We start from the raw sequence: 15967 nt of genomic DNA, 5'->3' as shown, positions 1-15967 counted from the left end.
GCGTGCCAAGGATAATGTGTACCACCTGGACTGCTTCGCCTGTCAGCTCTGCAACCAGAGGTGAGCACGTCCAGTGAGTTTGATTTGACTTCATCCAAAAGGGGCCATTTTCTAGACTGGACATTGATTTAACAGGTGGGAATGGCCATAGTCCTCTTTGTTAGACCAATTAATCTCAATATTCTGCAACTGTGCATTCAACACCACTGAGGAGAAAGGTCTTCAGGCTAGCTTCAAAGGAAGGGTATTGTGTGACAGCAGCTGGATACAGAAACACTTCTACTAACATCCTGAGACACCATCCATTCTTGCTATTGCCTTACTAGATACCTTTCATGGCAGTAGTGACATGGTTCAGTGGCCAGAGCAATACCTGTACAAGTGTGAGGGTCTGGGTCCTGTAGCCTTGTCAAGATGAACAGTTTAGCACATTCCTCTTATTCCAGTCCTCCTAAGGAAAATAGGAATGGATGGGGAGAGGAGTTGGGGGGAGATGGGCGAACTCCCAGAGAATTGGAGCCAGCTAAGCTGGAAGACTCAGCATCCAAACAATGAAGAAACAAAGACGGACACCAGAATCTGTCCTTTGACCTCTGTGCATGCACACACGTGCAGACACACACGCAAACCAATACATAGGCTCACATGCACACATGCATACACCTCATACTCATATTCACATTCATTCACACACAATCACACACACCAATACACACATTCACTGAGACATGCGTGCGCACAAACACAAACACAAACACACACACTTTCATATACACATGTACATGCACATGCACTCATACACAAACACACATGTTTGTACACGTGCATACACAAACACACAAACACATATACACACATACACACACCTTATACTCATATTCACATGTACACAAACACACATACCAATACACACACTCGCTGATACACACGTGCACATGCAAGCACACAAACACATACACATTCCTCATACTCATATTCACATGCACACAATACACACACCAATATACACACTCACTGATACACAGTCATGCATTCACAAACACACAAACATATACACACACTTTCATACACACATATACATATGCACACACTCATACACACATACACACAAACACACGTTTGTTCACATGTACACACAAACATACCTCTACCTTTTTACTGTCGTGCAATTCTTTTAGAGACAAGGAGTTGGTGACAGGAAGGTAGCTTTCACCTTATTGTCTTTCTAGCTTCTGCATCTTGACTCCTTATCTGAATTCTGAACATGGTCTCTGTATACTCTTAGCTAACACCAGTCTCTTCGCAGCGGAGCCACAGGTATCTAATAATTAAACAATCACCAGCTTCAGAAAGGCAGCAATGGAAATACTATTGCATAACATTTGAGATGTAAATACATAAAATATCCAATTAAAAAAAGAAGCCTATAAACCTGAATTGTACTCTAGGCTCTACCACAAACCGAATGTCCAGTCTTAAGCTAACAGCATCATCTCTCTGGATCCAGTTTCCTCATTTGTGACACATGATTAGACAGTTTCAAAACTGTTTCAACTAAAACTATCATAAATACTTCACCTATTCCTTTATCAAATATTATACTCTTCACTGGGAGTTATTCAATGGCTCTACCTTTTCCATAAGTGATGCAGATGTTACAATATTGTAAGTGTGCCTGCCAGTTGGGGCCAGGAATGGGGGTGCACACCTTTTATCCCGGTTCCTGAGGGGTAGAAGAAAGCAGATCTAGGTGAGTTCAAGATGACCCATTTACATAGCAAGTTCCAGGAGAGCCGGTGCCATGGTGAGAGCCTGTCTCAATGAGCAAGCAAACATGGCGAAACGATGAATATCAAAACCACGGTGTTCAAAATTCAAAGACCCTTGCTAAGAGTTCAAGAACATATAGTACCTGTGAGAAAAGGTGACACATAGTGTGTCACCACTTAAAATTTCTTCACATTCTCAACTCACGTAGCATTCTCTGAAAAGTCCTATTTGATTCTGTCCCCTCATGGAGCCCCATGAAATAATAGGATAGGATATGTTCATGGCAAGAACAGATTCAAATTCTGGACCCAACGTGTCTTAGCTACTTTATTAGGGTTGTGATTTTCAATATGTTACTTTGTCTAAATTCCTGCAGTTTCTATATCAACAAAATGGAAAACCAGATACCTGTCTTACAAAGTATGTAAGTTGAATAAAATACTTTTCAATAGATCCAGGGTAGATTTTCAAAAAGTCTTGCCTTCTATATGTATAATTTTCCCTGTTCAAATTATAACCCAATGACTTGGTATTTCTATAAGATCTATACCGCTATGGAGTCTCTTGCCAAATATAGGTGTTTAGAATATTGCCTGCTATAACTTACTATATTGCATTTACCTTCACAATAACCTAGGCACCATCTTGTATCTTGCTTCTTCCCAGTAAATGTTTTAGGTCAACAAAGGTTTAAGTCAGTTTAAGATGACACTTAGCCAACAATAAATGAGAAAATTCCCATGTCATTTTTTTTTGAAAAATACAGATATACAAGCACAAACACCCCCACATCCATCCAGACACACATACGTGCATGGAAACGTGTATATGCACATGTTTTAAAGGTGTGTTAGCTGTAATGTTAGAACACATCTGTTCATGTCACAGGTTGATTCACTTACGGCAGCAGCATTGACGACTATCTTTAAACGAGCATCTTGTTTACCTGTTCTACTTAGGAACACTTTCATATTTATAGAAGAAGAGTTCAAAGTGAGAAAGAGCACTAGCCTTCACTATTCTAAACTAAAATAGTATGTTAGTCTATAGCCAGTTGTGATTTTTTTATGTATACATGACAAATTATGTATAACTTCTCTATATTATACAGATATTTAAACAGATTTATAAAAGTAGCAATGGCACTCTTCCACAGGACTGCAAATGCCTATAATCTCGACATTCAGAAGCTGGAGGCAGGAGGATAGAGTTAGTTGCAAGCCTGAGGTACACAGTAACACTCTTGTCTAAAAAGAGTAGTAGTAGTAGTAGTAGTAGTAGTAGTAGTAGTAGTAGTAGTAGTAGTAGTAACAGGAATAAATCATTAGGTTGGGAAGGGTTTGAAAGGTAGGAATGCATCTGGGATGGAGACTTAAAGATTGTGGTGAGTAGGATATAAGCACACAGAATGAATTTAAAAAATTCTTTGTTAAACAGTCTAACAGGAAAGTATCTTAGTGTGTGATATTTGAACTCTTTCATTTAATCTCTATTATGTATCTTTTTACCTGATGAAATCTCTTTTAAGACATGTTAAGCTATTTTGCATCCCATTGACCAAGTATTAAGTCAGCATTGTGTGGTCTGATGCTTTTGTTATTTCTACAGTGTACTTTGTATCATTGATGAAACACTGACTCTCTAGGCAAAAAAAAAAAAAAAAAAAAAAAGAAAAAGCTCAACTCTGTGTCAGGATGAGTTCACGGGAGTGTAATTAGTTAGGAAAAGAGCACAACAATGAGAAAGCATCAGATAAATGTTGACCAAGTGATCTTTATAGAAGCTATACCCATTACTCTCACAGGAAATTTGCTCAGATCTCACCATTGCCCTAACACGGGGGCTTATTATTTAGAAAGAAATTCCCATCACCTTCAGAGACGAAAGCTGCCACCTGATTATAATTTTTAGTTGGTGTTTTTGTGCTGACTTGTAGCCCTTCCGAGTTTGCTCCTCCGGGGAACTGTTTATGCCCTGTGTCCATTTTTCCACTAGGGCAGGCTTCCATATTTTATCCACCTTCTTCACTGAAAAGGAACGCATCCTAAAAGTGCTAAAGTCAGCCTAAGTCCCATTATGATGCAAAGTAATTGAAGGTGGTTAATGCTATTTACTGATCATAGATCAGATTTATTCCATTGTGGAAATAAAAAGTTACACTCACAATTAAGTCCACTGCTCGGTAGAACTCAGTCAAGTAAGACAAATACTCCTAAATTTTGACTCCGGAAACTGCTCAGATTCTTAATGCTGCAAAACACTACTGCAACCTCATTACAAAAGCACCTAATACGTTTCTATGCTCGCTTCATTTATTACCTGCCGTAAAGGGGCTGCATATCTTTAGCACTGGTTATGCACAATTAGCACTTGGTGATTGTCTTGTCACTGTGGTCCTTACGAGACAAACCTCCTCAGCGCAGGAAGTCAGCTAATCTTCATCAGTCAAGCAGAGCACTCAGACGTGGTCACCTGAATACACAAGGGTTTCAGGATAGAATATGCTCCTCTTCCACTGACATTTGCTTTGGAGACGCATCCAACATGGCCACCTCCTGACAAAGGCTATGACAAAGCCTTGTCATCTTTCTCAGAGAGATGGGAGGGAAAGATCCTTCATGGACATTTCCCCCAAAGCAAACTTCATTCACATTTCAAATTATGGGATTACAGAAATGTATTAATTTTATTCAATGCTCATCTTAAATTTTGTTTCTGAATATGTATTTATGTATGGGTTTATTTATCTTTAGAGTCCAGGAGATTGAACCCAGAGACTTGTATATTCTCGACAGGCATTGTACCATGGAAATATGCCCATAGCCCTCTTCCCTTCTTCTCCAATGAGACAGGGAACACTAAGTTTTCCAGTTTAGCTATGAAATCCCTCTATAGCACATGTTGGCCTTGAACTTAGGATCCTGCTGTCTTAATCCCCTGAGTAGTAGGCATAACAAGGCTGCTGTGCATGGCCCAGACACAGCACCCATATAAAACCAGACAAGTGGTTCCACACCTGTAATCTCGGTGCTGTGAAAGTAGGTAAGACAGATCCATGGCGTTCTCTGGTTCACCAGTGTAGCTGAGTGTGTGAACTGCATTTCAGTGGAAGGCTCAAAAAGGGAAAGAAGGACCAGTGAGGTGACTGCATGGAGAAGACACAAGAATCAGAGTATGAGAGTTGGGGATTTAGCTCAGTGGTAGAGCGCTTGCCTAGCAAGCGCAAGGCCCTGGGTTCGGTTCCCAGCTCCGAAAAAAAGAAAAAGAAAAAAAAAAGAATCAGAGTATGATCATTTAAATCCATACTGTGGAAGGGAAGAACTACTCTCTCAAGATGTTCTCTGGTCCCCACATACGCTGTGGTATTTGCACTTTACACCTGTGCCCCCTAAAAAAGAAAAACAAAATTATAGAAAGGATTTCCAAATCTTGTTCCATGAAATTGAAAGAACATCCCCCAAATTTCTTGATAATAATAATAACAATAAATAATAATAAGAGTACTGTAGGAACCCAATGTTTACTTCCAAACTCCGTACATATTTGTGTATGAGAACATGAATACTTGCACATGCACACAAATTAATATGCATGCACATGATTGTGCACATGCATGAATACACACATGCACATGCTTGTACACATGCATATACCACAGATAAAGCTATAAAGCAGTAATAATAACATGAGCACATCTATGTCTTTTCAGGCAAAGCATGGTTAAAAATGTAGATCCCGTATTTAAACTACAAATGTCTCCCTTTAAAAAAAAGAAGGCTGAGTTAAAATCATTTTAGAACTTATTTTATAATAATTTAATTTTCGTTTGGAATTAAAAAAATCTCTACAATACATTAATTTCTTAAAGGCTGAAAAGTTCTACCACAGAAAATTAAATAACGACTTTGGAAGAAAAAGAAAAAACTAATCAGCGTGTTTGTAGTGAAATATCCCCCAATATATAAAAAGGATAATAAAAACATGTCATTTTTTCTTTTTGTGATATTTACTTTGAAAACACTTACATGTGCTAATGTTCTGGTACGGGTGAATTCAGGGCATGGTCAGAGGTTGGAGAACAGCCTGTGGGAGTTGCCTCTCTTCCTCCTACCCTGTACACCCAGGGAATCAAACTCAGGCTGGCAGCAAGCACATTGGCTCAGAGCTGAGCCTCTGACTCAACATTTTCTTTTCCATTTCACGGACCAAAACAATGGTAGGCCCTGTGGAAGTTCAAGTGAATAAAATCTAGATTCTTTGAGAAACTCAATGAGTTCAGCACTCTGGGGGAGACAAGATACAGAGATCCGCCGAATAGCCTAATCTACTTGGTTAGATCTACGCTGAGGGAAGAGCGATCCATTTTTCAGGTTCAGGGAAATACCTTGGGGCTGATGTGTTGAGTTTTCAGGAAAGAGTTCCTAGGTTACTGGTTGGCCCTGAAAACATATATACACATGGCATTGTACAGACACAGCAGATTTCCGAAAAATGTAAGTACTCTGCCCAAGGTAGGAAATGGTCAACTCAAGATTTTGGTGAAGCACGTCAGGGTTTTATTCTCTGGAGCAAACCAATTTCACGAGAGTATTTCGTTTTCTGACTGAGAGTATGCAAGTATAACCAGTTCCTGCAGGGCTGAGGTAAAGTTGACTTTGAGTGATTTATCGCAGGATCTGGGATATGCATAGCATTCCTTGGTGCTGAAGGGATGGTAAGGTATGCAATGTGTGCAATGCCAATTGGGCTGTCAACAGGGAAAGACAGGAAATTTGCTCATGATTGTACAGACCAGGAGACTGCCTCTTGCTGAATACTGCTGTACTGAGCGCTCTGCTCCTTACTGATTGAATGCTGAGTGGGAAAGGAGAGGTGACGGAAATATGTACCAGATCTCCCCCCTTTTTTTTAAACTATTATAAAACCAGAAAATAGTTATGATTGGACATCTCTGATCTTAGAGAAATAAAATCGACTAGGTTAACTTTCTCATTTCTTCAAACGCATATTGCAAATGGAGGCATCTTAGGACAGAGTTTGATACCCTGCTCTGACCGGAAGGTGGAAAGTTTCAAGAGGTCATGATAATGTTTAAAATGCATCATGTGGGATTTTCAAAGAAAATAAAATAAAATAAAAAGGAAGACAGCTCTAAGATCCCTATTTTAGAACAAAAGGATATTGATTACAATTCATTCTTATGCTTCTCAGGACTCAAAAACTGTATGAAGTAAGCTAGACTCATCCTCAGCTGGAACTTAACTGTATTCTTAATTTCAACATATGAATATTAGATTACTTAATAACCTAATTGCATTTTTCTTCTTAAGTAATTTATGAATAAGAATGAAGCTAATAGAGCTGACCAATACCACAAACAATTAGCACTAAATTACAAGGAAGATGATGAATGTTTGTGCACAAGTTTTAGGCAGACCTTTTAATACACTTACAGCATGTTTTTTAGCAATCATCATGTTCAAAATGTTTTTTTTTCCACTAATGTTGAACCTCATAAGACGCAGGTTATATTAGAAATTAGCCTTTCCTAACAGAATTACAGTTAATGCTTCTTTTGTTGAACATTTAATACCTACATTGTTACTCTAATTTTTCACATCTACATATGTGAGCATAGATACATGTTTGAGATGGAGAGTGAATGTGTGTGTGCATGTATGCATGCATCTTTATGCAAGAACACTTGTGTGTGGATGTGTGGATGGATATACGTGTAAAAGTACAGGTAGAGAGCAGAGACTGACAGTCAGTGTCTTTTACAGTCATGTTCCCTCCACTATATTTTTTCAGACAAATCTTTCAGTGCACCTTAAGCCCATCAGTTCAGTAAAAGAGACTCCCAGCAAGCCTCAGGGATTCCCTTGTCTCTCCTGGGGTTAAACATGGCCATGAGGGACTATTTACATGCTGTGGTTTGAACTAAGATCCTTTTTCTAGTGTGGCAAGCACTTACCATCCAACAGCCCCTATATGGGACAATAATGACCTTAACTGAATGGCCATAGTCTTCTAACCACAGCTGCCAACACTGCCTACACTGTTTTGTAAGTTAGGTGTGGCTGTGACACTTTTTAAACCACGTTCTATATAATGTTTACCTTTATAGGTGGATTGAAATGTACATAAAATATATTTTGCCAGGTGTTAAGAAGTTAGTTATGAAACATCTAAGAAGGAAATATTTTAATGTACAGTTGCTCATTTTTGGATTTACTCACTTCTCTGTACCAGTATAGGATATGTCAGATATGTCCCATCTAAGGCTTACCATAAATGCACAAGGGAGTGCAATAATCTGACTTGTCCCTACAACAGCAGCATCCAGCAGGCTGAGGCATGGTGAATTCGTAAGAGTAAGGCCGTGGCGGGCTTTCCAGTGGCCCGAAGACTGGGTTTCAGCCTAAGCAGCAGAAGGATTCTCTATTTCAAGAAAAAAAAAAACCTGATAAACAAACAAACTTATCTTCACTCCTCACATTTCGCTGACCTGGATGAAAGAACAGGTCAGGGATCCACACAGAGCAAAGGAGCTTCAGTTCACCATATGCGTTCAAGCTGTGGGAACCCTGGCAGGTGTTGGGCGTTCTTGTAGGAGCCCAGGGTATACTGACTTACTAGGTTGGATGCAAGGAACGAGTTTGACCATGTGTGCTTTGTTTCTGAGTACGTTCTAGAAGGTGACAGTTTTATACACATTCTAAACATCACCACACATATGGGGTTTCCATTCCTCACCAAATCCTACAGATGGAGTGACTAATGATGTAGAATGAGGGAAGCTGGAGCTTCATCCTCTTGGCCACCAGCGGAAGGCTGGAGTCTGCATCCTACCTGCAGCCTATCCTTTCCCTCTACTTTCCATGGTGAACTCTCTCCAGTTGCATCCTGTGTCTTCGTCTCTCTTACAGAGAACTCAAGTATGAAAACAGTGGCATGTGCCCATGCCTGCACGGGCATACGCCCATGTGTGTATGTGTGCATCAGGTGTATGACAGGAGCAAAACATGAAGCCAGGTCCCCAGGATGGCTGCTTCTATCTCTTGCTCACTGTGACAACCCTGGCCTAAGTCACTTACAAAAGAAAATATTCTGACTTACAGGACTCTGAGCAGAGAATGGCAGGGTACCGTTGGAAAGGGTTCTATGGCATATTCCCATCTCTGTATAGGCTGGCTAACAGAATTTAGGTGCCTGAAAAGAAATTAAACAAAAGTTAGAGATAAGGAACACTGAAAAATATTTCCGGATAAATTGCCTTGCAGGAAAACCAACACACTAACAGCAAAAACAGGAGGGCTTTATTACACGCATTTATTCAGATATAATATTTTATTATTAACGAGCTAAAATTAATTTCAACAGTAATATAAACTGATGGTCCGGAACCCTAATTAAATATGTTGTAAATGCTATCTCACTTAATTTTACATAAAAGATAAAAGTCAAATTTGGGCTCCTATGCATTATCCAAATAAAGGAGAAATATTTTCATTGATGCAAAATGTTTTCATGGTCACAATAGCTACATAAACCAATTTATTAAACATTGCTGTTTAAATGTAATATTTGAAGCCCGCAGGCTAAAGCTAGGGGGGAAAAAGGAAATAAAAATATATTCAAAGTCCCAAACTCAAATGTGCATCTTGTCCAGTAGGTGCGCTGCAAACAAATCCAGGATTTCACGAACAGAGCTGAGCGTCTACTTTAAACCAACATCAGCAGCAGGCAGTAATCCCGGGGAAAAAAGCAAATTCCACAAATAAAACAGACCAATTTTCCTTTAAGAGGAGAGCTAATTCTTTTCAATCTACTTTTTTTATTACACTATTTCCCCTCCATCTACTTAGCCGGTATAAGGATAAATTTCCAAAGCTGCGGGGATGGAAAATAAATAGATTCACTGTTTGTCTAGAATTCCAATCTTTGCAGATGTAAATCAGCCCGAGTGCCCCTCATTTAAACCTTCAACTTCACGGAGCATTAAAGGGTGGCTTCCACTACACAGTTTAATCCAGCCACTAAGATTTCTGCCAGAGAATTGACTGTCTGATAAAGAACGACCACCACTAAAGGTCACATGGGTCAGCCTCGATAATTACAAAGAGTCGTTCTCACTCCACACTACTAAACACTGCTGTTTGAACATTCCATTGTTACAAGTGTGTGTGTGTGTGTGTGTGTGTGTGTGTGTGTGTGTGTGTGTGTGTGTGTGTATAGTGTATATATAGAGAGAGAGAAGAGAGGGGAGAGAGAGAGAGAGAAGAGGAGAGGAGAGAGAGAGAAGAGGAGAGGAGAGAGAGAGGAGAGAGAGAGGAGAGAGAGAGAGAGAGAGAGAGAGAGAGAAGAGAAGAGAAGAGAAGAGAAGAGAAGAGAAGAGAAGAGAAGAGAAGAGAAGAGAAGAGAAGAGAAGAGATGAGATATCTGGCCAGAGTTACTTTATTGCTAAATGCACTGGAAACTGCACAAGCATTCGTTTCTGACCTTAATTGTGTCCGTAGAGTTACCCACTGGGAAGCTATATAAAAAGAGTACTTATTAAAAACATTACAGTCTTGCACTTTAAACAATGCTTTATAAACTAAAATGTATAATTAGCTGCTGGGAGAGGGTTTTATTTATCACATCAATATTAAGAGGCAGATCCAGGTTGCTCTCTTTGGTTTAATGAGGAGCTTTCCAGGTAGTGACATCTACCATTTCATAACTAGGGAAATCTGTCGCAGAGGAAGATAGCTCAGGCTTGGGGTTACACTTGCCTCTTTCAATGGACAGCAGTTCCAAACTAGTAAAACTGAGTCATGTCCAATAACAGAGTTGAAGGGAGCCTGAAATAGAAAACATTAAAGTGGGCGATTTCCCAATTCTTTGGGTCACCGTAGAGCCTTTTGTGTTTTACTCTTTAAGTGGACAAAGGACCAGCGATATAAACATTCATGTTTCTGAATTGATGTCATTTTTATTGCATATTTTTTATTTATTTACATTTCAAATGTTACCCCCTTTATTTTTTTAATTTTACTTTACTGAGGGCTTTTATGGATCAAGTATTTTCTTCTTGCCAATGTGGGTTAGGAAAAGAAAAGCAGAGAAGGGAGGAAAGGAGAAATATCAATATTGGTGCTGAAAATGTTTACCTTGCCGACCAATAAATACTATCTCTCTCTCTCTCTCTCTCTCTATATATATATATATATATATATATATATATATATATATATATATACATACATATATATATATAGTGAACTTTAAACATATGCAAGTATGAAGCAGTGAAATAAAACAATTTTAACTTTCATGATGAACGTAACTTCCCACAACAGTCTTTTGGATTTTAGTGACCTGAGCACTCCTTACTTATTTATCTATTTATCTTATGCTTTCAGATTTTGTGTCGGAGACAAATTTTTCTTAAAGAACAATATGATTCTCTGCCAGACAGACTACGAGGAAGGCCTAATGAAAGAAGGTTACGCACCCCAGGTCCGCTGATCCCGCAACATCACCCCTAACAACGCAAAGCACTCCATCCTTTTATCCGTTGTGCTCACGTGTATATAAGAACCGACACAGGAACCTACAAAATAGGGTAGCGATAGAGCGGCAGAATGGCCGTGTGGAAGAGAAGGCGGACTGCATCTGTATGTAGTGAAATGGCCCCAGTCCAAGAGTTGAATGTTCATTATTAAAGAGAGAGAAAGGAATGTATATATTGCGGGATTTTTTTGCTTGCTTATTTGTTTCTGTGTCACTTGGCATGAGATGTTTATTTTGGACTACTGTATATAACGTATTGTAAATCCGAAGCACAAATGTAATACAGTTTTATTGTGTTACCATTTGTGTTTGGTTTGCTTCTTTGTAATGTTGCATTTGGTACAATCAGTGTCTAAACTTACCGTACGCTTATGCTTTCTGTGTCTACCAGCTACTTTCGACGGGCTGTACCTTTCTAGTCAGACCTGAGGAGCAAGCCTCAAGGGTGACACACAGAGGAAGCAAGCCTATCAACGTTAGAGAGACAGAAATAAATGACTAGACACACAGCAGTCAGTGACATCCGCTTCTTACGGCTACTACACTTTGCTGTATCCGTGTTCTCATCAGAACCCCCTATTTTCAGGGGGCTAAAGATCAGCTTTAAAAAAAAATGATAACGATTTCATCTTAAAGCACTTTCATTTTATGCCAACGTGAAAAGTGCCATTTTTAGTGACTTTAAAGCTTAGCGATGCCCCTTCGATATCCTTTACTGTGCCCCTTTCCTTCGCTAGAGATTTACTACGTTTTCTTTTCCCCGGTCACACACCCTACGTGAACTAGTGCCTTTGGGTAGCATGTAAACAATTTCCAAAGGGTTATTCTAAATGAGAAAGGTATTACCACGATTATGACATAATATAAACAATTTTCAACAATCTCGTATAAGTGTTGTCCAGATTTCTCCCTAGGAGACAAGGGCTTTGTGTCTATCTATGGTCAGTGATCTGACGGCCCAGAACAGACTTGAGGGTGTACCTCCTGAAATCGGGATACTGCACACTGAGATCCTAATGGCCGAGTCACACGGGGATCTGCTCACAGCCTCGGAACTGTTGGTACAGAAGCAGAGAAGAAGTTGAGAACTGCCTGGTGATTGTGTATTCTGCCTGGCATTTACTCTCATCTTTAAAACACTTTGAATTTGCTATGTCACACTTTCTCGGCCCCTCGCGTTCACCGCCATCTTCCAACTCAGATTATGTAACACTTGGGCTAAAATCTATCCACCTTTTTTTTTAAAAATTATATTAATTATTGTTTTGTTTTGATTTTTAATGGTGAAGTGTTCCCCCTTATTTAAATGATAGCTGATGAAGAAGAATGTTCTAGAAACAGAAACTGTGGGAAATGATTACTTACATTGCAATTAAGGAAATAAAACCAAGAATATGGCTCCCTCTTCTGCTCATACTCTGTTCATTTCGCATTCTGCGGAGAAACCGATTCGCCACAAACCCACTCCATACGGGCACCATGCACCATATTTGCTCCCAAGAAGAGTCAACGCTGTGGGCTTCCTTAGTTTGTTCTCCATCACTGTACAGGAAACATCTCCCACTGTCACTTGTGTTACACATGTCCCCTGCCAATGGTGATTAAATGCTATACCACATTCTGGGTCTGGGGCCAAAACCGAAACTGACAGCAATGCTGGCGTGGCTCTGGGTCATCGTGAAGCGTGAGTTTATTAGGAAAAGGCATGAGGATCTTGCTGTTACCTTCTGTGGAAAAAGTTCATTGTTAAGAGTGGGAGCGTCCCACGTGCCCCCAAATTCGAGGTAGAATAAAGAATTGAAAAGCTCTCCATTTGTGGCCCAGGAGGCAATTCTCATTGCTCTCTCAGCCCCACAAGTTTGTTCTGTGATGAGCTGTGAGGGCTTAGCTTAGAATACACAAAACCAAAAATTGATAAGGAGGAGACACTGTGAGAGAAGGGGGAATGCAAACAGGAAGCAGTTTCTGAAACACAGCCCTGCCAGCTCCTCTTAACGGCTATTGAAGGTTTGCGTGAAGCTTATCCATATATTTTTCAAATGCTCTTCAGTTTTTTTCCACCAAAATGGGTTTTCACGTTACCTATCACAAACTTGCCTTAGTTTTTGAAAAGCTGTTCAACTATCCTTGCCTTCCCCAAACCAAACAGGATCAACACCGCTTTGGCTTAATCTGGGGGGACATTGTTCACCTGGATTAAAGGCTAAAGCCTTGATCTTTTTTGATTATCTTTAATCTCCATGAAATTGAGGACCAAGAAACGGTAATTTTCCAGCATGTGTTGTCCATGGGAAAATGAGAACTTAACTTCCCTTCCTAAACCTCAATCCCAACAAGCAAGAGGAAGCCGCATCAGCTGCTCCCTCCAATGAGATCGCTGAAGGTCCCTGAAGGCGGAGGCTCTCTGCCATTTTAGTTTTGTGAGAAAGGAGTAAAAATGTCCAAACTGAAGGTGGCAGTGGCTGGCTGTGATTTTCATGCCCTTCCATGTATTTATAGTGATCTTGCTGGAAGCGTCTACGTTGCCGTCAGCAAATTTCAAATTCTCTATAACATGAATTAAAACCCAAACCTCCACTACATGCCGTCCTCAAGGAAGACACGTGGCGCCCTAGTTGAAAGAGGGAGGTGGAAAGGGAATGAATCCCTGGTAAGACACCCAGCCACAGACAGTTCTTTTTTTAACTCTCACGTTAGGCAGATTGCCCTTTGAATCGTCACTTAAACCATCTCGCGGAAACGATGCAGGCCAAACACGCTTAGCGTTCACTTGAGTGAGTTGCAAAAACAATCCGCATGTTTATTGTAATAGGCCATTAACACAGAATACAATTTAAGCAAAAGCCTTTCGATCATTACTTTTTCTTAAAAAATGCCATTATACATGGTTTTTTTTAATGTGTTTTTTTTTTTTTAAACCCAATTCAAGGCTATATGAAACAAAGGATTGATGTAGTCACTACTTCATGCGGACTTTGCCTACTGTGTGTCAGGCCCTGCCTTGTGCACTTCGTTACCTAGCGTACCGCGACACAGGGAGCTGGAACTCTGGTATCCCGTCCTTTAAACGTGTCTTCCTGAGTGCTGGCATCAACTTAGCCATTATGAGCACACAAATATGAACCTCTTATTCTAACATCTCGGCATGTCATTGGTGTGAAAGCCTCAGAAAATATCTCAAGTAATCGATGTGTTCAGAGAATTATCTCACCCAAATTACTCATTAACTCAATAGCGCATAATAAAAAAAGAACATCAATTAATTAATGAGTCACCCTCAGATTGCTTTGATTACTACCGAGCTCGGTTGAAACAGTGGTTATGAATGGAGCTATCTCTCCTTATTCATTGTTTGCAATTGGACCATTATTTGGCTGAAACCAGTTTCATATTTAGCACATGCCTGTAGGTAATTGTGTGATTAGTATCATAAATGACGAATTGTGAGAGCCTGCTTCTCCTCGTAAGACCTGGGGAAGAGTAAAGAGCGTTCATTTTCGGTACAGCGTCCTTTGAAGCCAGGCTCTTAGAAGGATGCTATCTTTCTGAAAATGCAGTTTTGCATCTGTAATGAAGATTTAGGGTCTCCATACTGCACGGTGTCCAGGCTAGCTCTTAAAGACACTCACAAGTGAGTCTTACAAGGCGTTTGCACATATGGGATTTAATTTCAATAATAACTCCATCTGACTAATAAATGTATGTGCACCCAATACAGATTTAGAAATGTTTTCCAGTGCCTTTATGAGATGGGTCAAGGTGTATTCTTGATAACAAAAAAACGAAGAGAAGAAGGGATTTAAAAAAATAACCAACTGAATATGCTACAAAGTCGCAAACAAAACTTTCTTGGTAAATGCTATTCCAGTATGATTATAGAATAATTACAACAGTTCCCCTAGGTAAGTGAGAAACATCTGTTGGTAACACATAGCAGGTGCTAACAGTTACACATACTGAACTTTTAAAAAATGTTTTTAATTAAAAGAATCTTGTTTTGTGAAAGGAGGGAAAAAATGTTAGATTCCAAGATATGCCCACTTTAAGCATCCAGATCACGTTATGCACAGAACTATAAGGCCTGAGTCGCCTGCATCATCTCTGGTTTTCTATTTGGCTCAGATCACTGCAATCAGAACCGAGCTATAATTCATCACACTTTTTTTTCACACAGTTGGTATTCTGTATTCTGGTCCAAGGAGTTACGTACTCATGAAATTGGTATGGCAGAGCTGATAAAAGGATATTTGGGTTTTATGGACAACGTGGCTGCCATTAGCTCAGCCAGATTGAGTGTGCACAGTACAAAGAGAGGAGCCAAAGGCATCGGGAACCAGGGAACAAGTCCATTTATGATACGCAATGTTGTCTTAGGACGCCATTGAAGAGCTCTCAATCAAAGAACCATTTACTGAGCAACAGCATCAACCAGATGGCTTTCCGCAACCTCCAGCTGTGTGGCATAAATACCATGATGCTAGTTTTAATGATTTTTTTCAATATTTGTTCATTTATTACTATGAGATTGGTTCTTTCTGTGTTACCCAGGCATGCAAATACTTGGTGCCACACCCAGATTTACTCAGTCAACAAACGAGATGAGCCAGAGGTCTGAACTGAGGCCCCAAGGCTTACACAG

General features: G+C 39.8%; 1 protein-coding gene across 10 annotated transcripts in view; it reads left to right on the top strand.

Moving 5' to 3' along the window:
- Positions 1-12733, top strand: part of Lmo3 (LIM domain only 3) — a 63037-nt gene extending 50304 nt beyond the window's left edge. For 9 of the 10 annotated variants that reach the window (XM_008763453.4, XM_006237588.5, XM_017593063.3 and 6 more), the window contains 2 exons: positions 1-60; positions 11178-12733. The exon at positions 1-60 is cut by the window's left edge and continues 66 nt beyond it. In XM_008763453.4, coding sequence (XP_008761675.1) covers positions 1-60; positions 11178-11283 — 166 coding nt within the window. In that variant the 3' untranslated portion in view covers positions 11284-12733. The remainder of the gene's footprint in view (positions 61-11177) is intronic. The other variant, NM_001399648.1, reaches the window with a different exon arrangement.
- Positions 12734-15967: the final 3234 nt, after the last annotated feature.

The sequence above is a fragment of the Rattus norvegicus genome, chromosome 4 (assembly GCF_036323735.1).
Source record: "Rattus norvegicus strain BN/NHsdMcwi chromosome 4, GRCr8, whole genome shotgun sequence".
NCBI classification, from domain to species: Eukaryota; Metazoa; Chordata; class Mammalia; order Rodentia; family Muridae; genus Rattus; species Rattus norvegicus.
The sequence above is the reverse complement of the archived record's forward strand: the minus strand, read 5'-3'. Positions and strand labels throughout refer to the sequence as shown.